Source organism: Crinia signifera, chromosome 3, assembly GCF_055691185.1.
Source record: "Crinia signifera chromosome 3, ASM5569118v1, whole genome shotgun sequence".
Taxonomy (NCBI): domain Eukaryota; kingdom Metazoa; phylum Chordata; class Amphibia; order Anura; family Myobatrachidae; genus Crinia; species Crinia signifera.
The window spans coordinates 254648719-254664652 of NC_139219.1; the positions used below are offsets into that span (position 1 = coordinate 254648719).

A 15934-nucleotide genomic window follows, 5' to 3' on the forward strand; every position below is an offset into this window, starting at 1 on the left:
GATCATTATCAGAAATGTCACTGGACTGGTTACAGCAACTAACTCTAGCCAAACTTTACAAAACTCTTTAAATAAATGAAAACATTAAAATAAAGGATTTGGAAAGGTATACGTGCATTTAAATAATCAAGTTGACCAACCATAAAAGTAATGTACACTGAACTATGCAGTGAGATACCAGAGACTATAGCAACTGACAAAAAAACATTTAATAAGTGTGAGGCATCCACTGAATAGCTTCCTCTCAGTCCCACATGAAGCATGTTCCAACTCCTCAAATAACTTGCGGAACAGTTCCACGAATGTGTGTGGAAAACAGTCTTCCAACCAATCAGGTGGCTAGAGCCATTTTACCTCACAGCGAGATTGCACGCCTTCCCATCATAGAGATCCACAGTAATTATACATATGCTTTCCTACTATTAAGGAGCTCAAATGTCTGTATGTACAAAATACAATGCCGCATTATGCAGCATAAACAGAAGTGAACCATAAAGACATACCTCTGAGCATTCCACCTGTCACTGTGCATCTGGTTGACATGTAAACAGCCTTTCTGCAAAAGTAGGGTGATGCCTGAGATGTGACAATAAGCATGAATGTACACATATATATGCCCAGGCTCATCTCTCTTCCCCTCCCTGTCCCTATCAATTTCCCCTCAGTCACCTGTGCATCTCAGGCGTTCACCATTCTGACCAACTGTCATTACATTCCGATGCATCATTTTCTTATCAGCAGTTGATTACTTTATATAGATATTGCAGTTGATAGTAACTGTTACTCCTCCCACTAGTGTCACTCTTATACCCCTTTTACACCAGCCAAAATTCCCGGCTTGGTCCCGGGAACAACCTACGACTAGCGCTGGTATGCAAGGTTCCTGGGCCAAATTCCTGGTATAATTTGCCAGGATTTCAACCCTGCTAGTGAGCAGGGTTGCTCCCGTGACCAGCCTGAGTTACTGGCTGGTGTAAAAGCTACTGATCTGGGCAGCAGGCAGTGGGATCCGGGCAGCCAGTGGCACGCAGCGGGGTCCAGACACTCTCAGCCAATCAGCGTCCAGCCAGTCTTTTAAAAATGTTTTAAAATTCAACAACGCTTCCCACCCCACTGCCTGGAAAATAGCGCTACAAGTGCCCAGCCGCCGCTGTCCAGATCCCCGCAGTCTGGACCCCGCTGCCATCCACCCGCTGCCCAGACCCCAATGCGCGCAACCCACTGCCAGGACCCCGCTGCTCGCCACCTGCTGCTGCAAATAGGCGCCCTCCCAGTGCTGTCTCTCCGCCCTCACACCAGAAAATGCAGGGACTAGGCTGGTGTGAAAGGGGCCAACCCGGGAATGTCCATGCTTGATCCCTGGACTGTATTCCTGGGTAAGTCCCTGCATTTTCTGATGTGAAAGCGGTATTAGAGAGCTCCAGCATTACACAGGCTTCCACAGATGGATTACAGAAATGGGGGGTACTTAAGATAGTAACTCGTGTATTGGCCAGAGTCTCACACAGTTACACAGAGGCAAATATAGTCACACACAGATGTACATACATTTAGTTACACATAAACAGAGTCACATAGAATCACAAAAAAACAGTCATGTGGAAACAGTGTCATGTGGATGGAGACATGCAGTTACAAACAACAAAATGCTGTTACACACATACACAGAGATAGACACGTCACCTCTAACACAGTCAGATATGCAGTGTAACACGCATACTGTACATGAACAATCACATACAGTGGCGTAACTATAGCACCGCAGCCCCCGCGGGGGGGGGGGGGGGGGGGGGCGCTGTGCATATGGGGGCACCGGGGGGGGCTGCAGTGCTATAGTAATCCCCCCGCCCCACATGCTTACCTGTCCACGCGTCCCGGCTCCTCTCCTCGCTTCAATCAATGCTATGGAGACGGACCACGATAAAATGGCCGCCCCATAAAGTAGACTGTTCTCTGAAACTGTCTGCGGTATGGGGGCGGCCATTTTATCGTGGTTCGTCTGCATAGAATTTATTGAAGCCAGGAGGGGAGCCGGGACGCACGGACAGGTAAGCACGGGGGCACGGTGGGCCGGACGGATGGGTGGGGAGGGGGGGGGGGGGCGCCCCAAACAAAGCTACGCCGCTGATCACATATAGACATAAACAATCATGCACAGGATCACGTCTAGGTGCTGAGTCTAAAGCTGGGTACACATATATACAATCATCGGGCTGTTCTTCCGTTCTGGGACAAACAGCCGTTCGATTGTGTAGGTGTGTCCCGAATTCCTCGATAAACGTCCAAAAACGGTCTTGTCCATGCTCAGTCGGTCGAAGGTTCAGTGCTGTTTAATATTCATCCGACCGGACGGGCCCATATCGGAACAAAAGTGCAGTGTGTATGCACGTTCGATTGATATGCTGCCCGTTCTTGCGATTATACTCCCAAAGCTGTAACGCCCATGTAGGCGTTGACTAGCTGCATGATCTCTCCTACAGCACAGCATGTAGTCACTATCTCGACTGTCATTGTCATTGCATGATGGTTAACACCCCTGCTGCACAGGTACTTGTAGTGCCACGTAAAAACCGGCTGACTTCATGTAGACGCGCACCCCAGCAATTTGCCGTATGTCTGTCTCTAGTCACCCTGCCGGCTGACTACATGTAGACGCGCACCCCAGCTATTTGCCGTATGTCTGTCTCTAGTCACCCTGTCAGCTGACTACATGTAGACGCGCACCCCAGCTATTTGCCGTATGTCTGTCTCTAGTCACCCTGCCAGCTGACTACATGTAGATGCGCACCCCAGCTATTTGCCGTATGTCTGTCTCTAGTCACCCTGCCAGCTGACTACATGTAGATGCGCACCCCAGCTATTTGCCGTATGTCTGTCTCTAGTCACCCTGCCAGCTGACTACATGTAGACGCGCACCCCAGCTATTTGCCGTATGTCTGTCTCTAGTCACCCTGCCAGCTGACTACATGTAGATGCGCACCCCAGCTATTTGCCGTATGTCTGTCTCTAGTCACCCTGCCGGCTGACTACATGTAGACATGCACCCCATGACAATCGAGAGAGTGTGTACAGTGGTACAATCTTTTTCTTGCAATTGTTTGGAGGGGAGTAGATCGGACGTCGCAAGTAAAATTGTATAGGTGTGTACGCGCATCTCGACCTTCCCAATGTCGACCTTAGGCATGACATTTTGTCTGTGTCGACCTTCAGTGGTTGACCCAATGTATGTTTTTTTTTTTATTGAGTTTTTATTTATGAAAAAGACAAACATTTTTAAGACATCAATATACATACATAACAAATACAAACAAAACATATATAGAGTTTTTTTCCCCCGTCGTACGTCATAAGCACACTACATCTTAGGAGACAGTGTATTGATAACTATAGGAGAACACGACAATCTACTATTTAACTTTTTCCTAACGGGGTGAGATAGGACGCTCATTCTAAGCTGCCTTGTTGATTTCTTATTTCTTGAGTATGTAGATAAACCTTCTCGAAATAGTTTGAACACTACATGGCTACTGGCCCACGCTGGTTTGTGCATAGCGGCCTGGTAGCCCAATCGGAGTGTTCCACCTTATTGACCTAACGTTAGACCTGGCCCATATAATACCTTTCATATCTTGCTATTCACATATAAGGAATACACATTGAGGAAATATAGATATTCAGACATATTAGACAGTGTCAATAATAAGTGAATACAACCTATACCATCTAACCCCCCCCCCCCCAACCCACCCGACCCCCCTCACAATATTTCTTGATTAATTCCTGTGACCTTACATTTCATCACTTACAGTCTATGCGTGAAAACCAAAAATAATTTACTTTATATTTTTTAATCTATTTGTTTTGTTAATTTTTTTTTTATTTTTTTTTTATTTTCCCTTCTTTTTCCCCCCTCCCCTCCCCCCCCTTTACTTTAAATATCTTATATTTTGTGCTTTTCTTAACGTGCCATTGTGACTGTTCCTTGTACTTTAAAGTATTCAGATCTATGCCATATTTCCCAAATAGCATAGAATTTGGTGCTAGTGCCTCTTGAAGCGTGAGTAAATTTTTCGTGTTCATACGTGACATTCACTTGATTGATCCATTCCTCTACTACTGGGCCAGTCGTTGCCATCCAATTACGTGCGATGACTAGCTTGGCCAATGCTGTGAGGTTCAGGAGCAAAGCTGCTACCTCTCTAGCAACATTTCCTCTAGGCCCTACCCCCAACGCTAAATTTATCTCTGAGAGAATGTTCCGAGATATCCCTAAGTCACAAATGACCTGGCATATCTTTTCCCAAAAATATCTCACCTTTTCGCAGGCCCACAACAAGTGCCAAAAAGTGGCCCCATTTTCCCCACATTTTGGACATTTATCTTTTTTTTAAGCTATTCATTTTATTTAGCCTAACCGGGGTTATATATGTCCTATGTAAAATGTTAAACTGGACTTGTTGTGTCCTTGTGGATTTTGTCGCCCAACCTGGATAGGCTAGAGCTACCTGCCATTCGTTTACATCTAGGTTTGGGATATTCCCAGTCCTTCTCTGCCTGAGCTGAAGTAGGTCTATATCGTCGATAGTTATCTGCAAATAACCATATAGTTTGGAGATCTGCTTCCGGTGGGATGTTTGTTGAATACATTTTTTAATTGGGGTTTCCTCCAACCACCCTTCCCGTCCTCCGCTATACTGGGTCAATGCACTCCGAACTTGTAGGAATCTAAAAAACATCTCTCTGGGTAGTCCATATTCGACCTGCATCTGCTCATAGGATTTAAAACTTTTCTCTTGATAGAATGGACCAACTGTACATATGCCATAATTTGACCATATATTCCCACCCTGCTGTTTCCTGACTGCTTGAACTGTCGTTATAGATAAGAAAGAGGTCTCTGGGTCCACCCCCATATATTTATCCTGTTTGCAGACTATTCTCCAAATTCTGGTGGCTTGATTAATTATAGGAGGGTGTTCTCCGATTATGCTGTTTGATAACATCTGTAGCGGAGTAACCCTCCTATCAACACTTTTTATTAAGCTATTTAATTCCTTAGTTGCTTCGTCTGTTATAACCCAGGTTTTTAACTGAGCCATTTGGGCTGCATGGTAATAGTTTTTAAAATTCGGTAGTGCAAGTCCCCCTTTTTCTTTTGTTCTCCAAAGGGTAGCTAGTTTAACTCTGGGTCTTTTATTACCCCATATAAAGGCAGATATTATGCTATTTAAATTTCTAAAAAATTTGTCTTTAATATATATTGGCGAGTTCTGGAGTATGTACAGGATTTTAGGCAATATGACCATTTTTACCAAATTGTTCCGGCCTATTAGTGTCAGTGGAAGTTTTACCCAGCATTTACATTTATTCCTTACCTCCCCCAACACTGGTAGAAGGTTCCCTTTACCATACTCTTCTGGCTGTCTGGACACTTCGATCCCCAAATATTTAAAGCAGTTTACTTTTTCCAGGGATGTTCATTGTCTGACCAATCCTTGCCTATTGCCAGTAGGTGGGATTTGCTTCAGTTGACAGTGAGCCCAGAAAATTCCCCAAATATTTTAATCTGTCCAACTACCATTTGCAGGTCCCTTTCTGGCCTGGCCAGGCCGACCAGAAGGTCATCTGCATATAGAGAGACCCAATGTATGTTAACTTTAATTTGGTTGACTTAATGACCCATACCCATATCTGACTAGGTGTCCGCAATCACTACTGCCACACGCCCATAAAAGACCCATCAGATGGACTGTGACATCAGCTGCCCGTCTGCTTCCCGCACAAGGCGCTCACAGATCAGAGTTGTCTCTGATCTGCGAGCGCTGGAGAAATCATTCTATGGTCGCCGACCATGGAATGATTTCTCCCCGCACCCAAGGCTGTGAATGGATGATTATGCAAATCATCCATTCGCAGCCATGCGGGGGAATCGCGGCATGCAAGGGGTGTGCGTTGCTGTGTGCAGACACTGGTACGCATACTCTGTACGACTTGAGACATGGGCAAAAAACGGCAAATTTCCAGAGCCAATAGCTTCTGTGTTGAGTGTTTGACTATACAAGATTGGGAAATCTCGCAGAGTGTTCGGTATGCTAGGAATTGCATGTTTTTAAATACAGGGGGATTTAGGTGAATGACAGGTTCACACAAATGGCGCCAAGGAATGTACTAAGGGGTCAGCAATGATTGCTGTCCCCTAGGAGCGCTTGGTTAGAGCTGTTTAATTAATTGGAAAAGAGCAGCTGCTAAGGTGGGAGGGTCGGGTCCCACAATGGATATAAAACAAAAAAACACAGAATTTTAGCAGCGCTGTAAGGGATGAGTGAATCGTTGTGGTAAAAAATGGCGCTATTACTAATGGATCACAACTTAAGGGTATGTATACGGTATAGAAGGTCTATTGGAGTGTAGCGAATTTACATCAAGTACAAATATTGGAAACCAAATCAATGGGTAGGACTATACAAGGTTTTACATTGATACTACCAATGTTTCTTCAATGTCTCCTCCCTCTCTTATATATCATGCTGCTACTGCTGTGTAACCCCATCCTTCTATTTAGACTCCTTCACTCAACCTGCTTACAACTCTGCCTCTAACTTCATGGTCAGGGAAGGAGGAGTGAAATAAGGTGTCCTGGGGTACTGCAATGAAGGATCCCTGACTCAAGATTTGAAACTGAAAAGAAGAAGGGATAGAAACAGATGCTCAGCAGTGAAACTGACACAGGGGGGCAGGTGAGGAAAAGAAAGATGGGAGTAAGAAAGGAGAATGATACCCCTTTCACACTTGCAAAAATATCCTGGGTTTTTGCACATGAACGCGCATCAACCCGGGATTTAGCTCAGTGTGAAAGGATCTTGAAAGAATATGCCTGACCTGGGTAGATTCCGGAATTGACCCGGGATGCGGTCAGTGTGAATGGTCCTGTACCCGGGATTGGGTACACAGGACTTTAAAAAAGCTGCTGATTGGAGCTTTCTTGGGCTCACAAATGCTGATGTCATCTTTCAGAGCCCTGGAGTCCATTTCTAATGACATGCATATGTATTTGCAGGGATTACCCGGGATCAGTGTGAATGGGGCTGTCCCGGGTCAATCCCAGGTGTGAGTGCAGTGTGAAAGGGTACATTCCCTGGTAGAGTCCCGGGAAGCATCCGGGAACACAATCCCGGGTATGACCCGGCTCTGCGAGTGTGAAAGGGGTATAAAGTGGTGGTGTGGGAGGGGGGGGTGTAGTGTGTCCGAGGGAAAGTGAAATAAAGGATGGAGGAGAGGGGTATGTTAACATTTAATGTAAAAACAATAAAACATGAATATAGGGCATGAAACAATAGATAAACGACCACTAGCCTGGTACCATAAGATGTCAGTGGCAATAAAGCGCCCCTTTCCGAAGATGCTGCCAATATTACAGACTGTAAAGACAGGGACAGTTCCTAAGTAGCTGATACAGTATATCCCCTAAGGATATTGTTACCACACAAAACAATGCTAGAGGTAAGTATCCTGGTTGTAGTGCATAGCAGCAGTCAATCCACAATTAATGAAGTGGTGCGTGCAGTGATGTTTTTCAGAATAAGTCCAAGTCTAATGCAAGCAAATACATTGAATTGTGTAGGAGACTGGTTTGGGAGGTCAATGGTGAAGTGTCACGTTGGTGGTCATATCCACTGCCCTCTGAAGCATTTCGCTGTCTCTTAATGCACTGCTCTATCAAAAAGGTAAGAGCTACTGGATACAACCACCAACTTGCCACTTACTTCTGACCTACAGTGCTATAGACAGGAGAGGACGTGTGTATTGCTGCATCTACCTGTAGTTGGTCTAATGCCAGTGCACACAGCTTCCTGACTGTATTCTCTCATGGTCAGAGACAGTAAGTAATGTGCAATACTGACTATGTGTGTAGTTTCACATAAGATCTACTGTAAGATCTGCAACTCCCAGCACACTGGTCATTAGCAGCTTCATGTGCAGCACATAAGATCTGAGGATCGACCTCACGACCCGCGGGAAAGCACACCGCACAGAAACCCCTAATGATGTGCACAAAAAAATAATACATAGCTCCACCCTTTCAAAATCGTGCGTTCGGGGCCTGAAATCGTTCTGATGTATGGCCAACTTAACTGGTCTTTAATGCCCGTTGAGGTATGGACAGTATTGTAACACATATTGTACAGAACTTTGCTATTTGGGGACCCTTTTAGGTTTTGCTTTAATAGTAGCAAAATATAACTCGTGGTTATCATAAAACACAATTTTTTTATGATCTTCATGAGTAAATGATTCAGAGCATGATAAACTGGCAACAAAACAGAACGGACCATTCATATAATGCAATCTAATGCTCTTCTGCTCCAGGGGAGGTTTCTGTCCTCCCTGAGTTCGCCTTAGGATAATGCAATTCTCGTTTGATTATTTGCTACTACCACCAAGATCTGCACCTTTGTATCATGTCTATAAAATGTAGTGACTGCTTTGTATTTATGTATTTCTACATCTGTCTCTGGCAGTTTATCTGGGGGTACCCTTGGCCTGACTTCAATGTGTGGAATTTAAATATCTTAAATAAAAGCCTCAAAACGAATGTATATTTCAAACACATGAATATTTACTCACATAAATAAAACAGTTTTATTATTAACAAAAAGGCACACAAACTGTTAACAATGAAAAATATTTACAATATGCACATAAATTATCAACAAGTGCACCGTTGGTTGTTATAGAGCTTGGAAGTTTTGGGTATTTCTTCTATTTTTTTTTTTGTTTTCTCCAAATTAAATAACAACTTCAGCAGATTTTTTTTAGGTTTAAATGGCAACCGTGTTACTAACTTCTTCATACTGAATAATAAAATAGGGATAGCTCTGGTCATCATTAAATATCACAAAGATCTGAGGCTCAAAGAAATTGTCTACACAAGAATCATAGAGGTCGCTGGTCAAGTCCCCCGAGTTCAGTGGCGGAGGTCGCCTCATGGTGTGACTCCCCACAACGTATCGTCCTGTTAATACTTTTGCCAGGAACATGTAGTGAATTCCCTTTGGTGAGCGCTTGGAGAAGTTGTGGGAATAACTTGCCTTCCTGGCAAAGTAACTGCCCTGTCCAAACATGGTAGCATGTTTCCCACAGACTCGGGGGTCAAAGTTATGTTTGCAGATCCCATCAACAACATCCTGGGAGGTTCCATGAAACAGATGTCTCTCATTCATAATCCTGTCCAGACCAGTCATCTTTCTTGTCATGAATTCTTTCTTCCTAGAAGACGGAATAAAACATAACCTGTAAGTATGGATACATGGAAATCAACTGTACCTCACACATCCATAATAGAGGACAAGTGTCATAAATGTGACCAGTGCTGCTTTCTAATGCTTGCAGTATCTGGTCAAATCTCACAGTACATAATAAGGATTTTACGCACATTAATTATTTTCATGCCAAATACTTTGCTGTCCCATTGTTTGTGATGCACAAAAACTTCACGAGGAGAGTGGCACAAAGTGGGGTATTAGCTTCTATGGTCAGTATTATAATACATGGGGATACATAAATATTCACCTGCACACATCCAAGAATTATGATAAATTAGCATCACATATTTTCCTTATCACCTCTTTGGAGTGCAAGGAAAAATCTGCAGAATGTGAGCCCACAAAAAACAGAGGAATTGGAATACAAACACGGAGAGGATATGATGCTTGCACCGTTGGGGAAGGGGGCGGGGTCAGTCACTAGGCCCCACCCCCAAATACTATTATTTACAGATCACTAAGCCCCACCCACTCCTTGTGGACCACACTTTTTCAGTGGGTGTGAGTAACTGCCTGAAAAATAGGAGTTTCCCGCCACTTGCAGGAGAGTAGGCAAGCATGGTGTAATGGTTAGCATTACTGCCTAACAGCACTGAGGTCATGGGTTTGATTCCCCCCACTGCCCTATCTGTGCATATTTTGTATATTCTTCCTTTGCTGGTGTGGCACACCTAACCCTAGTGTGCATATGATAGGAAGATCCACTAGGGCAGGGACATGAGGTGAATGACACAAAGTGCTACAGAATATTCATGTACTATAAAAATAACTTGTAATAAATAAATGGTTAGGTCTAAATTCAAGTGGGCTAAGGGACCTCCTAACCTGACAGGGGAGGAGAGGAGGAACAAGGTCGGAACAAGGCACCCAAACGGACCCTTGCAGGCTCGCTTCGCTCACCACGCTTCGGGCAATATAATTTGGGCCAAGAAACAGGACTGGGGGTTGTCCAGCCAGCACAACACTAAAACTATGCATCTTTTTTGCATTAATAAAACAACTAGAAGCGACAAAATGACTTTGCTATATTGCACTGCCACTGATCAATGGGAATCCAAAACGAGTCGGAATCTGTAAGTAGTTCCCCGATGCAGGGGCCACAGCTTATTCTCATGCCAAGTTCTGCTGTACTTCATCTACATGTTTAAAACTAATACCGCTGTGGTTACAGTCATAGCCTAGTGTTTGCAGTACACTGTGAGTGGTGCTTCGCTGAGACACAAAAAGACACAAAATGGTAACAAAATTGGCACACCTCTTGTAACATTGCGTCTTGCGCTCTATAGTGGATTGAGGTTAAGTGTATGAGGAGGGTATCTGGTTGTTACGTCAACACATATAAGACTGACATGCATTGGGTCGACCACTGAAGTGGCTTAGGTCCACAAATGAAATAAGTTTACATGGCTAAGGTCCACCGGGTTGAAAAGTCGACACAAGCATTAGGTCGGCAATCACTAGGTCAACATTCAAAATGTCGACATGGGGTTTTTATATATATTTTTGAGCCGACAGGTATATTTTGGCGAGCATATGTCGACATTCGGGATAGAAACCGCGAAAAATCTATGTCGACCTTTGACTTTTAACCTAATTCTTGTATTGACCTTCCAACCCTGTCGACTTTAGCCATGTCAACCTATTGCATGTTGACCTAGTATTTGTCACCCTAATGACCCATACCCATGGGGAGGACACATATGTAGCTTATGGGAGATAACAGGGTTACATCTGAAAGTCTGGGAACTTTCATGAAAATAATTCTAGGTGACAGAGGATGTGTTTTTCTATTGGAAGAAGTGTGACTATGTAACGGTTCCATCATCACTGTGCACTCGGATGCCGACAGCAACAAAGTCATAAAGCACAAATTACCTTTTGTATTTCTCCCACAGGAAGAGGTTCTGAACTCGCATTATCTTTGAAATGCGGAACTTGGTCTCGGGCACAGTTTTATGAAAGAGTGTATAGACTGTTCTGTAACTTTTGTCTTCCTTTGGCATAGGCACTTGGATAAACTCCTGAGATGGGTCCATGGGGATCCAGGTTTCCGGATAAAAGTTTGGGGCTGTAATAGCACCAGGCGATAAAACGTGCAAAGATGCTGACTGAGTCAATGAGGGAGCTGCTGGGGATACGCCACTCAATGTCCTAGGATTACAGAAAAGCAGAAAGGGTTAATGAGGTGCAAGATCAGACGGTGCACACATGACAGCAGCCCAACAGCTAGGCGGAGAGGCTTGCTTAACATGCTGGTACAATTAGCATACATTGCATAGCGCCTTGCAGGAAATCATTTGTGATAAATGCAATCCCTTCAGAAGAAAACAGGTCATTGGAGAAGTATTTCATGGTGAAATAACATGTTTATAGGACAAGTTCTAAACATTATTGCAGGCTATCTTTTCTAACCAGATGTATGCAACAGGCTGCACCCATAAAGTATGTTTGTAAAGTACTGTCCCTAGCGACTACGTATCAGAATGGGGTTTTAATGCAATTCACTTATTTTATTAATGCTAAGAGAGCTGATTTATTCAGATAATGCTTGACCACAGAGTTTCCTGGGAACAGTTGTAGATATTGTACAGCTGCAGGAAGTGGCTGCGCAACACTATACAGCTAATACGCTAATGCACTAGACGCCTCCGGTTTGCTTCCGTGATAGGCAGCTGTGTCCCAAGATGCACCATCTGATCACTCGGCATGACCATAAGTCAATTAAGTAACCTTCAGGTTACTCAAGATTACCCTCTCAAATCTGGAGAGGAGGTCAGCAAATCTGTGTCGTCAAACGCAGACATCGGCACTCCCACAAAACAGAGGGAACATGGGAATGGACCCGGTTGCTGCCCCTTCCTCCAAACACAAAACACCCTCATCCTGTCAATCAGGCTGGGGCTTAGTGGGCACTGCGTGGGAGGACATTACATGAAGGGCAAACTGTGCAGGGGAAGTATGCCACGGCGGCGTTACACATGTTTGAGCCTCCCTGGCCTTTCCACCTGGGCTCTTTTTAATTAAACTGCAGCACCAAATAATGGGCACGCAGGGCTCCGTCCAGCTGCAATAGGGAGCAAATTGTTACTAGAGGTTGGTTTAGTAGAAATGTTGTTAAATTCTTGCATGTAAATCCTGACTAAGAGCCTCAGTGACTGAGAGCCTCATTCAGACCTGCATGGCTGCAATTTTTGCAGATGGACAAAACCATGTGCACTGCAGGTGGGGCAGATGTAATATGTGCAGAGAGAACTAGATTTGGGGGGGGGGGTTGTTTCTGTGCAGAGTAAATATTGGCTGCTTTATTCTTATGCTGTGTACACACGGAGAGATTTGACATTAGATTCTGACTATATAGTCAAAATTGCATCGGGATAGCATACACATCGTATGGTGATCGAACAGGTTTTTAACCTTTCAATCCCGATTTGATGCCGATGCGAGCTCCTGTTCAGCACAAATCGAATAGCGAAATAGACAGGGCAGCAATGACTATATAGTGCAAATCTAATGCAGATAGCATGAATTGTATGTAAATAGCACAGAGTTAGCAAAGATTGTATAGCAATCGAATAGAAAAGGAATCTCACCGTGTGTACACAATATTACACTGCAATTTAGATTTTAGTATGAACACACCTCTTCTAAATCTTCTGGTGTGTGCACACGGTCGACAGCCCTGCTATTTGATCCTGATGTGATTGGATCGCATCGGGATCAAATCACACATTAAGCCATGAGACATGCATGCAATTTTGACTATACAGTACAGATCTGTACTATATAGTCAATGCAGCCATGTCTATCTGGCTTCAATTTGTGCTGTGCAGGAGCGCGCATCGGGATCGCAAGGGTAAAGAAAACCTGTGCGATCTGCATGCGAGCCCGATGCGATTTTAACTATATAGTCAAAATCTCATGCCAAATCTCACAGTGTGTACACACCATGGGCGGGATGTATTAAAATACATTGCCACCCTTCGCTGCGACGCCATCGCTTATGTACTAAAATATGCGGCTGGCATTGCTGTGCGGTGACGGAGAGCACCCGCGATACCTGTACTGTGGTGTGCAGGGGGTCTCCGCTATCTCCCTGGACTAAGGTAAGCCAGAGGACCTGGACTAAGGTAAGCCAGAGGGAGGGGGACAGGGGGGTCGGTGCATTTGCGGTGGAGCAGTCGGGCGGCGAAAAGAAGCCCATAGGCTTCTATAGGGTATCGCCACCCAAAGGTGGCGATACCCTACTATGCGCTATCGTGGCAGCGGGATTTTAATACATAGGAAAATGCGGTAAAACAGGGGTTTTACCGCATTTTCCCCTTAGTACATCCCGCCCCATAACTCTCTGCACTTTTTTACATTTGTCTCACCTGCAGTGCAGCATGGCTTAGGCCATCTGCAAAATTTGCAGCATTGCAAACATGTGCGATTTAGGCCCTTAGTCCTTACACTTCTGAAAGTGCTGCATGCATCTTGGTAGCTGGGGCGTTCAAGCCCGAGCATGTCAGATGGTGGAATATTACGCCAAACACTAAAAATAGCAGAGAAAACATGCTTTTTGTAATCTTTCATTTTGTTCGTACAGGCAGCAATCTGCCACATTTAGGGAGAGTGTGTATTCTGTGATAACATACTTAGCTGCTCAGAAAGCCTTATTCTGTAATGTGTGACGTGGTAAGCTTTTACTAGACCCTGCATGTCAAGCCTTCAGGCAGACTAACAGCTTCCTGCCTTACCCAAGGAGGACAGCATGTTCCAAATACTGGACTGTGCAATCCTGCTTCCAGCTGTGCAAGAGATGCCACAGACAGCTTTTATACGGCTTCAAATCAAAACAGATTAAAAGCTGCAGCACTTGCCTGATAAACGGGCACATCCGCCCATGTCAACAAAGCTGTGGAACATGAGGAATGTTCTCACAAATGCACTTGATGTTCACAGTGCAGAATGTTATGGCATTGTTCACTAGTGTGCCTCCCACCTGGCTCTCTGAGTCCTAATTGTTTTTTTTTTTAAATGATGATTTCGCATTATAGGTTGAATTAAAAATAATGAACATAAAACAGTGTTTAACAATTCCATTGGTGCTGAGTGAGAGGAGAAAGTGATCACTCCCTTAGCCAACTCAATCCTTTTTTTAGGAGACAAGTTTCTTGTTTGGAGAGGTAGATGACACATCTGCCAAGATTGCAATGTGACTAGGGCCCACCAGCTGAATGTGCTGATAAATTTAATATGCAACACTTCCATAATTGTGTGCAGCTGTCTACGATTCTCCATAGCAAATGCTACATTGTAGCAGCCCTGGCTTTTTCCATGGGAGGTTTTGTAGTGCTTCATATACAGACTCAGACACACACAGACATACAAGTGTTGCATACCAAATTAATCACCAGCCTCCTGGAGTGTCCTAGTTGCATTGCGACTTGGCAAAAAATATGCCTGCCACTAGCAGAGTTGCACAGAGCTCATTAGTAATAAGTATCTGCTGCTGCATGTCGTATTGAGGTTTTATGTATGAGGACACATATATGTCCGCTCAAAGCAAAAGCTTCGAAAAGCTAGCCTGCTACCTTCTGTCTTTGTGCATGCGTGAGAAAGAGATGTCTCTGCTCTCTGCCAGCAGATGGCAGTGTTTCGGAGACTCACGGACTAGATATATATATATATATATATATATATATATATATATATATATATATGTGTATATATAATGATTAGGATAACATTTATGGGGCATACACCCAAGGAGATTTGAGCAAGACATTTGTTCTGAGCAATTTAGTGTGGGAGATTTACCATAGTCTAGATCTCCCGTACACACTGAGAGATTTGTGGTAAGCGGTTTAGTATGGGAGATTTGTGTTAAGCAAAAAAAATAATAATTAAATAATGGGTTGGTATTACAGGAGGGTGGATGGGTATTTTTTACAGACAAGATAGCTTAGATTAGATATATACCATATGCTTGAATGATCTAGATCGGCGACAGCGATGCGTGGGGCCGCACATAACCATTGGGCATAAAAACTGAGTATTTGTGCTGAATTTTTAACGAATTAGCCTAATCACTTATAAATTAAGCAGAAATCTCCCCATGTGTATGGCCTATAGCTTCACATTCAAGACTTAGAAATAACTTTAAATAGGCAAAAACACCTTAATAACAAGATCACAGCCAAAAAAATACTAAGAAACCAGTGCTCTGGTGACTACAGCAACCCAAAATGTGTAATTAGCATTTTCATAATAACTGTGCCGGTCGACGATATGGCTGATGCAGCGTTGAGCTGAATTCCACTTTGTGGATGGTCATTGCCTTTTTTTGCGCTGAGCATAAGAGTCCTATGTATGCCAGTCACAGCTCCACTTGCAGATGAAGTAGGTAACGAAGTAGCTAAGTGGTGGGTGGGTGTGTGGGGATAATTGTGGGCTATGTAGCACTGTGCTTACGTAGAAACCCTTCTGATTTTTGACAGATCTCTTGCACCACAAATAGGGTGTGCCGATAGTGAGAACAGCGGCGCTACTAACAGCTAAGCAGATAGACAGAGATGGTTCACAGATATGATCCACTCTGCATATAGGCTAGCATCCATGTTGGTTGGTTT

At 44.0% G+C, this 15934-nt stretch overlaps 1 protein-coding gene across 1 annotated transcript in view; it reads right to left on the reverse strand.

Moving 5' to 3' along the window:
* Positions 1-8595: 8595 nt before the first annotated feature.
* The window catches only part of TIPARP (TCDD inducible poly(ADP-ribose) polymerase), a 31215-nt gene continuing 23876 nt past the window's right edge, over positions 8596-15934 (reverse strand). The window contains 2 exon segments of the mRNA XM_083177889.1: positions 8596-9267; positions 11199-11474. Coding sequence (XP_083034015.1) covers positions 8820-9267; positions 11199-11474 — 724 coding nt within the window. The 3' untranslated portion in view covers positions 8596-8819.